Genomic DNA, 18414 nt, shown 5'->3' on the forward strand with positions numbered 1-18414 from the left:
GGGTTGTTAGTTTGTAACAGTGAAATATCTTTAGGTACCAGAAAACTGAAGCATTTGATGTTTGCCTTTAATTTCAGAATTTTAAGCTCAAAGAACTTTTCATACATGGTTTGTCTGAGCCAGGATGTATACAAAAGCTTAACTGACTCAAAAATTAATGTGCTCTGTATATTGTGATGCAAGATATGATTTCAACTTTAGTGACATCTTTATGGAACGTATTTTATGTGGAGAGCTTAATTCAGTTTTAACACAAGTATATTTCCTGATTATTTTTGTTGTGCTAGGCTTCTTCAAAATGCATATATATGTATATTGCTGATATATTAGATACTCTATATGAATAGTCTACTGGATTCTGGTTTAGTTTGTTTAAAAAAGTTTAAAAGGTGAAGTGGATTACAGTAAAAAAAAAAAATCTAATTAAAATGCCCTCTTTATTTTAACATAAAAATACATAAGTAAATACAGAAATTGACCAGTTCCCCAGGAGACTGGAATAATTAAAATACATCTTATAGCATGTTGTTTTGCAAGAGTAATCATCTTGGCATGTGAGATAAAAGGTGGGAGAAGTTTCAAGAACATGTCTTCCTGAAGACTTTTTTTCCCTGATTGTCTGAGTTGGAGAACCGAGAAGTCAGTTCTGACACAGCTAGCACATCTCTAAATTATGATTTAGTGTATTTAGGAAAAGTTAATATACTGTTTGCTTAGCTGTTTGCTAGTGATATATTACTATTGTGAACTTTCAGGTAGTCTTAAGGTGTTCTTTCTTTCTGCCAAATCAAGGGAGTGGACATTGGGATTTTAAAAAAAAGTGCTTCGATAAAACTGCTGAAATTTCAAAGGATGCCAAGTGCATTTCGACTAGTCATTGCTGTTTTGGATATTTTTGTAGAATATTTGAGAATTTCTTCTAGATATAGAAGAAACTGGATATAATTGTCTTAATTTTGTTGTCAGTTGCATCAGTCTGAGTCCAATGTAACTCTGTTCTTTGGCAATTTAAATAAATAGGATCTTTTCCAAATTTGCACAGATGTAAGTAAGGGTGGCATTTGACTTTTACTTCATGGACTTTCTCACTTACATCAACTTTTGAGCTATGGGTAAGCTATTCTTTTGTAAACTCTCAAGGAACACCCAAAAGAGAGAACACAAAATCATGGGAATGTTTTTGAAGCAGAGCTCACAGATATTTCTGAGGGGGAGAATTTCTTATAATTTCAAAATGACAAAACCATTACTGCTAACCATTGAAAAAAGAAAAATGCAGTCACTTCAGGCTGTGGGCCTGGGCAAAGATTGTCAAAGGTAACTAGGGATTTTGGGGTGCCTTACCTCTTGAGGGCCAAAAGATTGTGTGTGTGTTTTGGTTTTCTTTGGTTTTGTTTTTGGTGGGCAATCTTTCTGTTTTTTAAATGGTACTACTAATCATAGGAGTAGACTGCTCAAATGTCTTTGGGTGCTTACCTTCAGACTTTCAAATGTTTGAGAAATTTGGAGTCAGTAATTGCTCTTAAATTCTTGATAGGAAAGTTTCAGATTTCATATTTCCCCCACTCACCCAGCCATGCTCATAGCCTTGCCTGAAACCTAGGTAAATATGTAGGATTAAGTATAACCTTCGTTCAGGTAAAAATTCTGTTAGGAAAACTACAGCTTATGGTAGTGTAATATCTGTTAATTGCTAAAGATTTCAAGTGAGAGTTTAATAGTAAAGATACCAAAACATTTAATAAGCTTCAGTATATGAAGAGTTGCAACATCTCTGTTTCATAGATGAGAAATCTAATGCACATTGGTTACCGCAATGCTGAAAGATGGTGGAGTGCATCAGTGGATGTTGCTAAGCACACAGTTTGAATTTGAGATGAAGTGTGTAGGCCAGAAATGCGAAACTTGGGCAAAAGTTGTCCCAAAAGATTGCATTTTTGGTGACTTCAGAGGTTTAGAGAATAGAAAGACATTCAGAGACTAGAAAGACATTAGAAGAAAATTAGGAGGTCCTTAAATGGTATACCTGTTATGTGGCAATCAGCAGTACAGTAGTCTTTTAAGTATGATTATCTAAACATTTATGTTTAAAAAAAAATACCACCAGCAAGTGGGGGACAGATGCTTACTAGCTGTTTTACAAACATTTAGTCATGCAGGTACATGCACCCACACAGACATATTTTTATGATGTAAATTACCTGTCCTAGCTGTTCATCCTGGAATCTGCCCACTTGAAAAACCTGCTCACCCCTCATATTGTATTGTTGAGGTTGCTGAGAGTAATGTTTCTCAGTTGGGAGACTACAATAGAAAAGAAGCTGTTTGTGGAACATGTCCTGTGCAGTGTCTCTTCTCCATGACAGAAATACCTCCTTCTCTGTGAGCTAGAATGTGGGGGCAGGATTAGGACATATAAATAAGGATTACACTTCTGCATGAGTGACTAAAAAATGTGTGGCTCAATGAAGATGATTGTTTTAAAGGGAGTGAAGTTGTGAAATTGTGAAAGAGATGAAGCTTTAGTGGGTTTGTTCCAGAGGAAGAATAGAGACTGCAAGCTTTTATTGTATTTTTTGAACAACTATTTTAAATAACATTAACAGTACCCAAAATAGCAGGTACCGTATTATGAATCAGTATAAATGCATTTTTATGTACATCTTCTTGAAACTTTAATTGCAGCAGTGAGCAAAAGGGAAATATGGCAGTACTTTATTTTGTGTCAGATGGTTCTAACTTAGTATTAGATGTTTCTTTGCTTATCAGAACTTTATCTAGCATAACTGCGACCATTGCAGGGCAACTTGATGGCGCTGATGTACCAGAGCTTAGTAACATAAAATGCTAGGAACAGCGACGCATCTGAACAGAAGTCTGGTAAGAGGCTTTACACAGTTGTCCCTGACTCATCAGTATGGAGACTTCTGAGCACTCATGAGAGTAGGTATTTCTTGGGTAGAAGCAACCTCCATGCACACAGGCACCTTAATTTTTGAACCATTTGATCACAAGTTAGCAACCAGACTTCTAGACAGCCCGTAACATTCAGAGGTTTGAATCTAAATTCCTACTTACTTGCTTGACCACCTCCAGGAGAACCTTTTCTCTATCCTTCTTACTGAAGTTGTAGATTCATGTGGCCAAATGGAACAAATATACTAGAAGATCCCTCTGGTGAATGTCCAGCTGTAGCTACCCATGCTACTTTTCATGTTATATAGTGAATCTTAAATGGCAAATACAGTCCCTGGGAGAAGAAACAAAAATTTGAGATTCTTCTTTTTCAAATATCCCCATCAGGCTACTGAGATAGGCTATTTCTTGTTTATTCTCTCATATTTTTTTTTTTCATGAATCTCAGATTGTTGTCTGCACTATGATTCATTTTCGTGTTGAAGTTAAAAGGTGTTTATTCTCAGTAGGTGTGTTGCATAGCAAGACAGGGATGTCTTGCTATGAATCCACAGTAATGTGGATTCAAATGGTCTGTGGCTGAGGAGGGCCTGTATGCACAGATGCAAATTTTGGATGCCGGTCACTGTACAATTTAGGCAAAAAAACCCCCACTGTCACTGTTAACTGTAATTAAACATTTATCTGGATTCCACGTTAGCTGACAATATCAACTGAGTATTTGTGTGTTCTGCCTTGCTCTCCTCCCTACTGTTTCTGGAAATTGTGGTGCTGGGATTCTGCTCATCTCTCTAGACCCAACACATTTCTTAGGGAGAAATTCTGCTTTAGGGTGAGAAATCACCATCTTTCAAAATGGAGAAGTAAAGGCACCGATGGTCTTTAGGTATCTTCAGGAATTGTGTGGTTTATCAAAGCAGGCAACATGAATCATTCCCTTCTAGGTGTCTGTCTGCCTAGGGTTGTAACCTAGGCATTTAACCTAATTATTAATATTTTAGTTAAAACTTTCAGATAAATTATATTTTTCTCCCCCCATTGTCAAATGTGAAAACTTTGTAGGCAAAGAAGTCAGACCTGCCTTTTAAACTAGAGGAATTAAACCACTCATGAGATACTCAAAACATATCTTAAGTCTTGATAAGTGTAGAAAAGCAAAATGTCTAGCTGTTCCTTATTTTGCCCATCAGAAATGAATCACAAACTTTGGAGGAGGGAAATAGAATTTAAGTCTGAAAACTTTGTCCTTAACCTTTTTCCCCTTTCATTTTACTGGGAATGGAAAATTAGGAACGTGTCAGAACGCACTCAGTGGATTGTGAAATAATGGTAATTTACTGTGCTTTCGGCCATAGAGCTCCTGTTAAGAGGATTCCAATGTTATGTCTTGCTAATCTTGATTTCCTGTTGTATTTCCAGTAAAAATAATGTTCTGGCTAATGTCAGTTTCCGGGAGTGCTAGCTGTAAATTAACTTACAGAAGAGATGATGGGAAGCTTTGCGTCTTTAGAAGCTGGTTATATCTGACTTTCTAGGAAGTCAGCTGATACGTTATAGCCACTAATAAAGAAATTATTTCTGTCAGGCCTTACATAACATACTGCTTATGTCTAGAGTCTCCTCACTGTAGTGGAAAACATCACCTATTTTTAATGACAATATAATTGTGCTGTACAATCTAGATTTTCACTTGAATTATGGAAAAAAAAGGCCTCTAGCTTTCATAATGATGAAGATAGTTTAGTAAATGTGAATTGGATGAAAACTCATAGATTGATTTCTGTTTCATGCTGAAGAAGGTAGCTCTGAGGGAGACATAAATGGCTCCACAGTGGGATTTTGACACTTGTGATATTTTTGGTGTGAACATTGTACTGTTTCATAGCTGCTTATTTTAGCAGAAATGGAAAGGAATATGTGTTGTTGTCAGTGCAAGTCTGCATACTCTGAGCGAGCTGGGGTAAACCAGGAATGTTTTGTCAGGGATTGCTCGAAGATGCAGTGAAGAATTAAAGGCTCAATGCCACGTATTTCTTGAGTTAACCGAGTTATATGCATAGATGAAATCAATGGTACTTTTCCTGTAATAAATTTATGCATTTTCATAGTAGTTTAAGATATTTAGGATGACTCCATGTAGAGACTGGACATAGTCAGATACGTCCCTGCATTGTAAAGGGAGTCCAGTTCTTCCCCAACATGAAAAACTTCAGACTATGGTTTTGGAAAATCTTTTTCTTGTGGTTTAGCCTTCATTTTCCATGAAAATTGCCTATTTGTCTGTTCCAGCTGTGAAGTGAAATGGGTTTAAAAAAAAAAAAAGGCAAGGTATTTTCATGCTTTCATAAATATCTAATTTTTTTTAGTCCTTTCAAAGCTGGGAAAATCACTAATGCAATCCATAGGTTTACCATTTTTAAAAAGCGGGTTAAAAATTCAAAATGTGAGATTGTGCAAAAGAGATTAATAAAATTTAGATCCTGTGTAATTCAAAGTATAGGGTTGACTACAGCATATGATATTGAAAGAAGAAAGAAAGACTTGCACTGCTTTTCACAGTTTCTGGCAACATTTCTTTCTGTGTTTTATCCTCTGGCTTGCTAAGCTACAGTGTCAGTCCAGGCAGACATTGAACCTTCAGGTAGCTGACTTTTTCACATTCCAAAAAACTGTATTTTTATATCAGGGATTTATTTGGTCTCTCTCTTGCTGTTGTAAGATCCTGCAACTTTTCAAAAAATGCGTTGAAGGTCATACATTCTTCTGTGGCTTCTGCATCACTAAAACTAACAAATTTTCATAAAAAAGTATTGGTAAAAGTGGGGCTATGTATCACATGTAAGATGAGGAAAAAAGACTTCTGTAAGGGGTTCACAGCTGACAGAGAGCAAGAAGTCCAGCAGGTCACTGGGTGATAATGTGAGTTAATGTCGACGGCAAGACCAAGAGTGTTGAACATGCCTTTGAATCTAAAGATTGTCTTGTGATTTTGGCACCAACGTCTCTGCTGGCTTACTCACTCTGCTTACATAGTAGTTCCTGTACTAACACAGTCTCATAGCCATTCTTGCTGTATAATGAATGTATGCCACACCTGAGGTGACTGAGAGTTTCATGCAGGGCATGATAACCACTGAGTCAGCAAATACTGGAAGATTAAATTGGTACTGTAAGGTTGGGGTAGACTCCAGACTGATTATGTGTCCTGGCTTCCAGTCCATGTGGTATATGTAAACCTTTGGTAGCACAGGGCCCAGTCTAGCCCAGGAAATGGTTCACTTTGGAAATGTCCAGAACAGGTCTCTCACTCAGACTCTCCTGTCAACTCTCCTGTTAGCTATAAAGAAATACCTTTGAGAAGTTAATGAACTCACTGATATATTTTTGCAATGTCTAATTGGTAGAGATGGTGTCGAAAATCCCTTAAAATTCTTCACTTCTATGCAGCTGGCCAAAGCTGCCAAGACAAAGTCGCATGTCTCTGACAAATACGCAGGTGCGCACACACACATACACACGCAGTTTTGTTCAGTACTTTGGTTTATAAAACAAACCCTGACCCTAAAAGAAATAGTCAATCAAACCCGACTTCTCTGTTTCATAGCAAATGAAACAAAGTGTATATGCACAGTATGTGTTATCAGTCAGTCAGATTTATGGTTAAGTCTTTCCTTTTTGTAACCTGTTAGATTTTCTTCAAAGAAAATTCTTAGAGGAGGAAAATGGACAGAACACAGCTGAGTTTTGTATCAACATAGGGCCAGGAAGGGGTTGCCTTGCAGATACTCTGCTGTCTTGCACAACTGATTTCTAACATTAGGTTCTCACCAATGAACACCTATTGTTACCTTTCATTTAAAAGATACAATTTGTGAATGGGTGCTGCACAGAAATGTAGTTTTTTAACACAGAATTCTAAACAATCTGGTTCATCTTTGCTGCAAAATATACATAAGGAACCTAGTGGAGCATTCTTACAGTCCTTTTTTCTTCCCAACAGTTTTCTTTCTGATAGTGCTGTCAAAATCTAGCACTTCTTTCTGTCATCACTTAGGTGTTCAAAGCCATTTTCTAATTTGATTTCCTACTTAGATCTCTTGGTCTTCCTTCCTTCCTCTCCACCAAAAAAAAAAAAAAGAGACTTAAAATGAAAAGACTAAAAATGTTTTCATTTACTTGCATGTGTGTTTTTCTGAGGGGGGTGGGGATGTGTGTGGGATGTGTGTTTTTTTCTTTTAATCTTCAACTCTGGCTCCTGGAGTTCTTTTCTAGGGGTGAAGTCATTCCAGCAATAAACGAGATGTCTTCCCTAGTTGGATACCCATCTTTATGTTATCATAAAGGCAAAGTGTGATAGTATAATCTCTCAGTTGTAAAGTTGGGGTCTACCTGTAACACTGCCAAAAAGATATGTTATGGCTTGCTAAATTTTGATAGAATTGTCAAAACACACCTTCAGAGTCCCAAGAACTCGGGAAAAGAAACAACCATTTCAATGGGAATGGAAAGTTACATGATCTCCTCCATTCACCCCTTTTCCTGAAACACGTTTCCTACTTAATACTGAACTTAGCATCCTTATGTGATTCTGGATTTCTCTTGCTCATGTATTTTTATTCCATTAACCTATTCAGTTTTGCAAAACAGTTATCTGAAGATATGCCAATATCATATTCCACTATTGCTACCTTAGTGTCTCCATCAGAGAGCATTCTGGGAAGAGGTTCTTGGACCAGTCAGTACATTAAGTGATAATCTGTTCATGCTTACTGGGGACTGACATTACGTTCCTTCAGAATGTAGTGTAATTCCTCCAGAAAGCAGAGAAAGTATTTGATGTAGAATCTAAAATATATTAGAGGAGGATACTGAATATGCTCTTGTTAGTTTTGACTCCAACTCTGTTATCCTAGTTCAGTCATTTTTTTGCTGCATTTGCTTCCTACTTGTTTAGAGTTGTTGTAATCAGACTTATTCTGGATGACTCATTGTGGATTTATGGCTGGTTTGCTGTAGAAATAAATAAAAATACCTGGAAGAGGAATGCATCTTTGCATATGTCTTATGCTGTAATTAGCAAAATATTTCTTTTCAGTCTGCATTGAATTATTACTCTGTTAATGATTCCATCACTCTTCTGCTTTGTTGGTAATATGATTTATATATTTTGCACAGCTGAATATATTGTTAAGAAGGAAATAAAACTGAAAAAGTCACTACTTGGACTATATTTAATCATACTTAGCACCAGAAAGTCATGTGTCAAAAGATAACTAGTGATCAGCCTGGTTCTTGTTTCCTGGGTACGTGGTTAGTCAGCCTTGTGTTAATATCATCTGACAGCTCAAACAGAGGTGTGGTTAAAAGTTTACTTTTGATAATGAAGAACAGAAGAAACATAACTTCCCTTTCAGAAAATATACGTAACATATACAAATATATGTTATATAAGTAAATGTGAAAAACAGGGGAAAGAGCATTCCTGAAATATAACTGCAGACTGGATAGTAATACGCTAGAGTGAAGATGAACACAGGAAAACTGAATTCTAGTTCATAGATTTCTTGCTTGATTTTGCAATTTAGGATTTTCAGTAGTGTCTCTTTAAGCTAGGCTTTGGTGTTTAACTTATTAGGGTGGGTTGTTTGTTTTGTTGGCTTTTGTTTTTTGAGGAGTGTTAAGCTTAAAAAAAAAAAGATACCTATAGGAATAAAAAAAATAGTTTTGGAATATTTAGATGTACCTGAATAACACCATGGAGATCAGGGAATGGAGAAGTTGATTGTGTCTTGTGAGAGCATAAATTGGCAGAAACTTTTCTGTATTGTCACATAGGCATGATTACTCAAGAAATATGCTATGCAAATTTAACAGTGAGTAACAAACAGGATTATTTGGCTCTTCTAGTATTACAGCCAGAAATCAGTATTTGTAGTTTGAAGTGTAGCTCAAAGATGAGTGTGGATTAATGACTAAAGGACCAGCTACAAAAAACCTCCACAAAGCAGAAATAAGAGACCTAGAATATTGCAGGTAGAACTTGTATTTAAGGACGGAGTTGTACAAATCACTCATCTGCATATTTTCATATACTTTTACTAAAATCTCATCTGAGTTATAATTTCTCAGTAAATTCAGACAGTGTCATTATTCACCACTTAACGTTGAGTTAGACACCTGGCTGTGTCTTAGTAAGCAGGAAAGGGAAACTATTTTCAAGGTAGAAATACCAGTATTTGGGGATTACAGTGAGAAAATTACAATTGTTTAAAGAATGTGGTGGTGGGTACTTTCTTAGCTACACAAAACCAGCTTTTAGCCAATGGATGCTTTTCCTCTTCTCTGGGTTAATTTGCTTCTGGACCAGGACTTCATCATTTCTGTGTTATTGAATTATTGTTGTGCAATGTAGCTTAGTGGATGTTATTATTTTGTAGTAGGAATGACAAGGAATGCATTGAGTGGAAGTACTTTTTTTTCTTAGCATCCTGGCTTACAGCTTTTAAAAAGATCTTGTGTGTGGGAGACGTGGCAGCCAACATCTGAATGAAGAAATGTTCCAAACTCTTGATCAAATGTCACTTTCTGACTTCTTTTTCATTACTTTTTGGCTTACGGTTTTATGTTGATTTCAGAATTGCGGTGGCTTCTGAGCTATAAAAATCACAAACCTAATTCTGTTTAGAAGTGACATGACTGAAATGGAGAACTGTAGACAACAGAATCCAATTCAAAATTGTTTTCTTTGGGAATTTGGTGCTCTGAATGACATAATAGGTATGCAGACTTCCTGTACGTCCTAAGAAAATTCTAATATTAAAGAAGTCTTCTCAGCTACAGTAAAAACCAGCAGCCATAGATTGCCTTTGTTACAAATGACCAGAAGAGTTGGGTAGGGTACTTAATATTTCTGTAAATAAAAAACAGTGGTATTGTATGAGAATATACAGAAGTATACATGTTTCATGAAGATCTGTTTTCCTTGATAAGAAATTTTGCACAGCTTTGTTTTGCATTATTGGTGAGTGTCCTGCATTTTATCTTGGTGAAAATCAATGCCTTTCAGTTCATCATGCTGTACAAGCAGCAGGGCAACCCCCTCCACATACTTGGTGGGGTTTATGTGTGGTGTGTTTCTTTTCTTAATTGCATGTTTCTAGATAACTGCTAACAATTTTCTAAAATTATTTTTAGCTTTAGATCCGGCTAAAGATCCATGTTTAAAGATGAAATGTAGTCGCCATAAGGTCTGTGTTGCACAGGATCAACAAACTGCTGTTTGCATTAGTCACCGAAGGCTTACACACAGGTAAATACTTTAAAGGTTAATGCTGTAGACTTTTTTGTATTGTTCATGACTGACTGTAAACCATAAATATGCTATAATTAGTTTAGTTATTTAACAACATATGAGCACAGTAGGAGTGGATTTTAGAAGTAATTATGTATGCATAATTTGATTAGAATGTTTAATATTTGATTTTTTTGATAGGCTGGTAAACTAGAGGGTGCACATATTTAGGTATCGCAAGCTGCTGATACAAATACATTTAAGGAAATACCAACTGTGCCAGTACCAAATGAATATAATGATTGTGATAATGTCCTGCTGCTGTACATTACTTTGACTTCATCACTTCTTATATGAAGCTAGAGAACTCAAAACTGCCTGTTAAAGTGTAGGTAATGGCCTGTTATAGTACAAGATTTTTTTTTTCTTCTTTTTTCTCCTTGTTCTATGCATTCCAATTTTCTTTGCATTCTGGACTGGTTAAATATAAGGAACAAATACGTGAAAGATATTCTGGAATCTGAATGTAGATTACTTTTATTCTTACCTTTTTTTGGGAGAACAGTTCCAGATGCTCTATTTATGTAGGTCTTAGAGTGACAAAACATTAATGTACTTCTGTGGCTTTACCTGGGACAGAAAGTGAATATGTAGGGGGCTGAACCATATCTTAGCTGAGTCATGAGATTGTTGTTTGCTCAGGGGATGGAGTCAAGTTTCATTTTTGACTTGGGATTGTTCAATTTTTTGCGCTTCATTGTGGGGAAACAAAGCATAGTAGAAAGGCTAAATTTCAATAACATGATTGAAATAAGCGTGTGTTAAAGTGCTTTGCTCAGTAGGGGCTGAAAAGAGCTAAGGAAAATAGAGACTTTCTTGTCTGATATAAGAGGGTCCTTTCAAGCTTTTTAGAAAGCCAGGACAGTTTTATGAATGATACAAGGAATGTTCTTCTGAGTATCTAGTTATGTTTAAATGCACCCATCTGTAGCTTTTCAAACAAGCAGGACAGTACATAGTGAAAGGAAAAGTTAAAACTATCCTCAATCTGCAGCTGCGGTTAATTAACAAAAAAGCTCTACATTATTTGTACAGCTATACTGCTTATAGCAAACAATCTCAGTGCAGAGCTAGACGTTTTGGTTTGATAAAGTATTACAAAAGGTGCAAGAATTACTATCAGACAAAGCTAGGTAGGCTAATTTCAGCTGCATGGGAACTGTCAGGGGAATATGTCAGTGTCAACTGTGAAAAGACAAGAGAATCATTTGAAATCTCTGAGAGGTGTTACACACATTATTGAAAACAGTGAAAAATGACATCTCTGAGTTAAGTATGCATGCAGCAGGTAAGGACTGAAAACTTTTTTAGAATAGATGAAGCTGCATACAGTGGTTGAACTAATAAACATATTGACATCTGCCTTCATACCTGTATTATTTCTCCCATAGTCCCTGGCACTCTTTTAGAAAGGTAGTATTTTAAGAGGCAAAGCTTGTCTGAATATAACACAATTTCATAATGGGAAACTTCAGAATGGCAGCAACTTGGTGCAATAAGCACTGCAAGTCTAGTCTTGTAAGCTAGGTGATGCAATTCTCTACCTACGTGTCCTGAGCCAGGACAGGGATTTCCCAAGCTTAGATCTCCCTGTTCCCCCAGACTACTAGGTTCAAGGAGAAATCAACTGCTTTGTGCGTTCTTTCTAAAGAAGTTTTCTTCACGCAGTCTCTGACCTTTCCGTAGTATGGTGGGATAAGAGTATGGATAGCTTATTCACAAGCAGTCGTGTCTGCTGGACTCTTTACCTCTGTTAACTTCTTTAGCCCAAGATTTTATTCATTCACTGATATCTACAATTTGCATATTGATTTTCAACAGAGCCATCTATTTTTCCAAGTTCACAAAGGACTAGTCCACTCCTTTATAAGTCTTGGTAAAAATTAGATGAGCAAGGTTATATTATCAACTATCAGGTTATATTATCCACCTGTATCCATTTATAATGTATCAGTTGTGTGTATTCAATCTGTTGGGAATAAATCTTTACAGAATTTTATCCCAATAATTTTCCCTTTCCAATTTGTGTGTGTGCGCGCATGTGGCATTATTCAAAGATTTGCTAATTTGAATAATCTTTATTTTTAATTTTTTTTAAGAAAAGACAGTTGGGGATGTCTTCTGGAAAAATAGTTGAGACCTTTTTCATGGATTACTGGGAACTCTTCGTAAAGAATTTGCCCACAGATTTCCATTTGGACATATTTTCTGTATAGATCCATAGATGTTCCAGAGATTATTCCTAAGACTCTTGCACAGGAAAAGTAGTTTTAAGAATGTGAACTGATACAGTGGCAAAGACTATCCTTAAGAGACAGTCAGGGAAGAGGAGACTCTGCATACCTCCAAGATAAAAGATTTATAGGCACCTTTGGGCTACCCCAGGGAAAGGAGCCTGAAATACACTGTTATAGCTGAATGGATTATTCTGGAGTATCATCAAGTTGAAATTCTCAGATATACAGTTAAATTCTCTGTTACTAGAAGCAGCATTTCCAAGCAGCCCTATTACCTTGTTCATAGAATTCTGTATATAAATTCTGTCACTTTTTCAGGTAATAGCATAGACAGAGAGGCTGCTAATCAGTGAATGCTAGTAATTGTATCAAATGGAGAAATGATGTTAGTAATTTCTTTTGTTGTTTTGTTAGAAATTGACTTGCAGAAAAAAACTCTTAGGCATTGACATTCTGTTATTCAGTTGTCCATGGTCTCTCAGGTGTTCTTATCTGTACAGTACAATTTCCAAACTATTGTAGCCATGTATGGATTACTGAGGGTACCTCAGTACCCCACAATGAAGCATGTGATCGGTGGTGGATATCCCAGCCATCTGCAAGGCTGTTAGTGACATGATATGACAAGGTCCAACAGGATTAATTAACGTGACAGTACGCTCTACTGATGTGATGATTCTACCTGTGCTTTCAGAAGTATTAAAATTTGTATTAGCTCGGGGATCTCAGCATTGTGTGCTTGCTGCAGTGTGTTTGTCTTTGTGTGGTTTCAAAACCAGTTACTGCATCTCACCATCCTTTTCATGGTGGTGAGGATCAGGCAAGCCTAGGGTTTTGCTGTTTCTTCAGTTTCCATGGCAGCAGAGATGATGGTTTCCCTCTCAGCCTTGAGGTACTGCACACAGGGCTCGTTCCCTTTTCTGGGAGACCGCAAAGGTGGCAAGTCCTCTTCTGGCATGCTTCTGCAGTGCCACAGCATCTTGATGCAAAGGCTTCCTTTATGTACTGTCCGGGAAAGACTGAACAGTATTTGACAAAAAGGTGAAGTAAGTGTTGTAGATCATTGGTCATGAGAGCAGTTTGGAGAGTACCAGAGGTTTAGAAAGTATGGGGGCATGGTTAGAGGTGCCAGAATTTTATTGCTAGCAGGTAATTGCATTTGCATCTCTGCTGACTCTAACTGTTGGAAGCTTTGTTCTGTGTGCTGTGCTCTTCCTATGAAGGAAGGAGGAAGTAATTTAAGAGGGGAAAACATGCAGGATATATATTAATGTTATTTATCCAAGTACTTCCATATGGATTGCTGTGGGAAGGGAGTAGCTGCCTGCACTAGAATGCATGATAAACAAATAATTCAAAGTCTGGTATAAAATAGTATTTATCATAGATTCTTTGAGACTCTAGATATTGACATTAACTTTTCCTTTGGCCTAAATGGTGTTTTACCTTTCCTTTGTGCTTTCCAATTTATCTTTATTGGTTAAGTGATAGGCTTTATGGGGGAGAAAATCCTGTGAAGTGTCAGCACATGCAATAATGAAATGCTTTGAAGTATACCTCATTCAGTTACAAATACAACTTGTAGACTATCGGAATACAGTATTGCCAATAGTGTGATACAGTGGTGTGAATGTTACGGTGACAAGCAGGATATTCATCACACTAATAGAAATTTGTCTGCTTGTTTTAGTTTGCAGTCACTTCACTTTCAGGACTATTAATTATTTGAATCTGCAGTACTGAGAATCTCTGGGAACTATGAGTTCACCCCTGTGAGCTTGGAGAAGAGGAAAAAAGTTACGTGAATGTTCAGCCAGAAGAGAATTGGACAGGAAATGAAAAGGGGTGAATTAAAGGAAGAGGGCTGTAGGTGGTGATGGATATTTCAGAATACCTGTAATGGAATGTGTGCTCTTTGTTTATGCAGAGCAGCAGGTGGTAAAGATAAATCATTAAATCTTCACGTACTTGTGGTTGCCACTTTGTGCAAAGAAAGAAAGAATTAAGGCATGGAAAGCTGGTAGATAAAGCTGGAAAGTTAGTTCAGCAATGAGTTATACATTTGCAAGTCCTGATAAATAGTCTGTTAACTTCATCTTAGATTTGAAACAGACAATTATAATATGAAGTGACACATCATGTAAATTGCTCTAAGAATAACATCCTGTGAATCATAGGCTACTGTATGAAAATAAGCAGTGTATAGGTGAAGTTCTAAGTAGGTTAGCTGCAGGCAAAGAGCAGGACTCTAGAAAACTTGAAAAAATTCAGCAGAGTTGCCACCCAGCAGATAATTTTAACGTAAACATAATAGTAAACATGGGATAGTGCCTGTGGTTTCAGTTGGATTACTCTTACTGAAATTTTTTTTTGGTACTGCATGCTTGTGAAAACAAAAATATTTAAGCTTAATGCTTACAGATGAAAGAAAGCGGGGGGGGAAGCATCTATCTACTTCAAATCTTTCTCTTTGCTTTTATCTCGAACTAGTTGTAGGAGACAATTTACAAATGAGGTTAATTCAGCTGAGACCCAGTCATTATGCAGTCCATTCCAAAATTCGACTGCTTACTGCGAGAAACTGGTGAAGTGATGTCTTGCTCAGTAACATGTCTAAATGTTTTGTGTATAAGCTTTGGAAATGAGGAAATTACAAGACAGTTTTGGGCTGAGTAAATCTGAGTGTCTTTGATATTTTAGAACCTACGGACTAACCTAGTCCTGGTTAACGGGGGAGGTCCCGGACGACTGGAGGATTGCGAACGTGACGCCCATCTACAAGAAGGGCCGGAAGGAGGATCCGGGGAACTACAGGCCTGTCAGCCTGACCTTGGTGCTGGGAAAGATTATGGAGAGGTTCATCCTGAGGGCGCTCACAGGGCACGTGCAGGACAACCAAGGGGTCAGGCCCAGCCAGCACGGGTTCATGAAAGGCAGGTCCTGCTTGACCAACCTGATCTCCTTCTGTGACCAAATGACCCGCCCAGTGGATGAGGGGAAGGCTGTTGACGTTGTCTACCTGGACTTTAGTAAAGCCTTTGACACTGTCCCCCACAGCATTCTCCTGGAGAAGCTGGCGACTCATGGCTTAGACAGGTGCACTCTTTGCTGGGTAAAAAACTGTCTGGATGGCCGAGCCCAGAGAGTTGTGGTGAATGGAGCGAAATCCAGTTGGCGGCTGGTCACAAGCGGGGTCCCCCGGGGCTGTTTTGGGACCAGTCTTGTTTAATATCTTCATTGATGATCTGGATGAGGGGGATAGAGTGCTCCCTCAGCAAGTTTGTAGACGACACCAAGTTGGGCGGGAGTGTTGATCTGCTTGAGGGTAGGAAGGCTCTGCAGAGGGATCTGGACAGGCTGGATCGATGGGCTGAGTCCAAGTGCCAGGTCCTGCACTTTGGTCACAGTATCCCCATGCAACGCTACAGGCTTGGGGAAGAGTGGCTGGAAAGCTGCCTGGCAGAAAAGGACCTGGGGGTGTTGGTCGACAGCCGGCTGAAGATGAGCCAGCAGTGTGCCCAGGTGGCCAAGAAGGCCAATGACATCCTGGCCTGTATCAGAAACAGAGTGGCCAGCAGGAGTAGAGAGGTGATCGTGCCCCTGTACTCGGCTCTGGTGAGGCCGCACCTCGAATCCTGTGTTCAGTTTTGGGCCCCTCACTACAAGAAGGACATTGAGGTGCTGGAGCGTGTCCAGAGAAGGGCGATGAAGCTGGTGAGGGGTCTGGAGCACAAGTCTTATGAGGAGCGGCTGAGGGAGCTGGGGTTGTTCAGTCTGGAGAAGAGGCGGCTGAGGGGAGACCTCATCGCTCTCTACAACTACCTGAAAGGGGGTTGCAGAGAGGTGGGTGTTGGTCTCATCTCCCAAGTGATGAGTGACAGGACAAGAGGAAATGGCCTCAAGTTGCGCCAGGGGAGGTTCAGACTCGATATTAGGAAAAATTTCTTTACTGAGAGAGTGGTAACACAATGGAATAGGCTGCCCAGGGAAGTGGTGGAGTCACCCTCCCTGGAGGTATTCAAGGAGCGTGTGCACGAGGCATTGTGGGACGTGGCTTGATAGGCATGGTGCTGTGTGGTGTGGGTTGTGGGTTTGGTTTTTTTTGTTTGGTTTTTGGTTTTTTTGTAATGGTTGGACTTGATGATCTTACAGGTCTTTTCCAACCTTAGTGATTCTGTGATTCTGTGATTGATCCTAGTGGAATCTGATAAAAGTCTTTTTCTTCTTCCATAAGTAAAAGAAATGTACTGCGTAAAATTGATTGGATACATAAAATCAGTCAATGCTTGGATGCATTAAGTTAATCAGTGCATTAAATGCATATGCAGTTTTTCTAGGTGAATGTAGATCTGTCTCTTTTATGAATTCCCCACTGTACGTTATGCCCCCTGCCCCCATTGTGAAGGTTCTGCTGTGCTTTCTATGGTTTGTTTATGTAAAATGTGCAGATCAACACAACAGTTCCCTGCTATTGGAGAAATAGATTGCACTTGTCTCTGCCATATTACAGCCATGGCATGTTAAGATGGACTTGAGATGTTTAAAGACTGACAGTTATTACTTGTGTAAGGACCGCAGACTTTCTTTTTCTTTCTATTGGATTTCTCACCCTCTCCAATCATTTATTCTTAGGTTTCAGAGTAGGAAGCAATTGTAACACAATCCAGGTATTCCAGATCTAGTTTTTATTTCACGTATTAGGTATAGGAAAACTCTAGGGAATTATTTAGAAATAAGGAATCATTCCTTTTGTAGCACATCTTTTTATTTATGATTTATTTTCTTTCTCTTTGCAGATTATGCCTTACAGTCATTTATAGTCCCTTCTTTGTCTTGTTTTTGTACTGTTTTTTTTCTTTATGGTAGCAGCCTATACCTATGTCATTTTAATAATGTAGGGAAGGTGTTCATAAGAGGAATAGAATTGCATTGTCATAGAGGTGCACAGCTTTTTGGATCTTCTTTACGAGTAACTGATTCCCAATAAATACTAACTAAGCAATAGATTCTGATCATAGCAATTCTAAAAAAATTAACCCATTTTGTTAAAGGTTAAGGTAGGAGAGGTGACTTAATTATGGTAAAAGCATTTCAGTTACAGATCGTGATTTACCTGGAAAACGACAAGAATTCAATAGTCATGGATAGAGAGTCATAACAAGTAAGCATTTAACCAAGTTAAAACAAAGAAACAAAAAATTATAATTGCTCTTTTTATATTAAAGCTCTAGAAGGCAGGTTCCAGAGAAGTGTGCAGACTGGACCTCTATAAAATGTGAAGTTGAGTAGGAGGTGAGCAGTATAGAGGGCCTAATGATACAGAATTCACTATTTTAAGAATTAAGGAAAGAGTGGTGGGTGCTATCTGGGTAAAATGTCTCCTCTGCTTTTTCTTAAGAGTTTTGTGAAATGAAGTTAGGTTTAGTGACAATTGTTCCCTGCCCCTAAGCTTGGATGGAGTAGGACCTGAATTTAGGGATTAATAAAAATTTTCTAATATTTCTGCCTGTGGGTGCAGTCTTCAAGTTACCACGATTTCACTATTAAAGCATGTTAAAGAGCATCTCTTTATTATAGACTCACAGAAGCTGATAGTGGTAAAATAGTTATATCAATTAATCAATCTAATTTACTAAGGTAGGGTAGTGGGATAGTTTGATAGATTTTGTGATAGCACTTAATCTTACTACAACTTCCTTTAGGCTTTTGAGTTAAATGACTTTTCCAAGTGCTGATTTGGTTCAAATCATTGGTCATCTAGTCCATTATCTTGCCTTGGACTTCTGCCCTCTTACAGTGCTCTTGAAGAATGTGGAAAACCAGTCTAAATACTTTTTTATATGAGCTGGATTATCAGAAGTTCTTCCCTGGGTGTGTTCACCTTAGTATTATGACATGAGGAAAATGTTC

General features: G+C 38.0%; 1 protein-coding gene across 4 annotated transcripts in view; it reads left to right on the top strand.

Annotated features, from left to right (window-relative positions):
- Positions 1-18414, top strand: part of SPOCK3 (SPARC (osteonectin), cwcv and kazal like domains proteoglycan 3) — a 224430-nt gene that overhangs the window by 92719 nt on the left and 113297 nt on the right. For 3 of the 4 annotated variants that reach the window (XM_059817875.1, XM_059817874.1, XM_059817876.1), the window contains one exon: positions 10111-10225. The exons of the other annotated variant lie outside the window; for it this stretch is intronic. In XM_059817875.1, coding sequence (XP_059673858.1) covers positions 10111-10225 — 115 coding nt within the window. The remainder of the gene's footprint in view (positions 1-10110; positions 10226-18414) is intronic. 4 annotated transcript variants of the gene reach the window in all.

This window comes from Gavia stellata, chromosome 5, assembly GCF_030936135.1.
Source record: "Gavia stellata isolate bGavSte3 chromosome 5, bGavSte3.hap2, whole genome shotgun sequence".
NCBI lineage: Eukaryota > Metazoa > Chordata > Aves > Gaviiformes > Gaviidae > Gavia > Gavia stellata.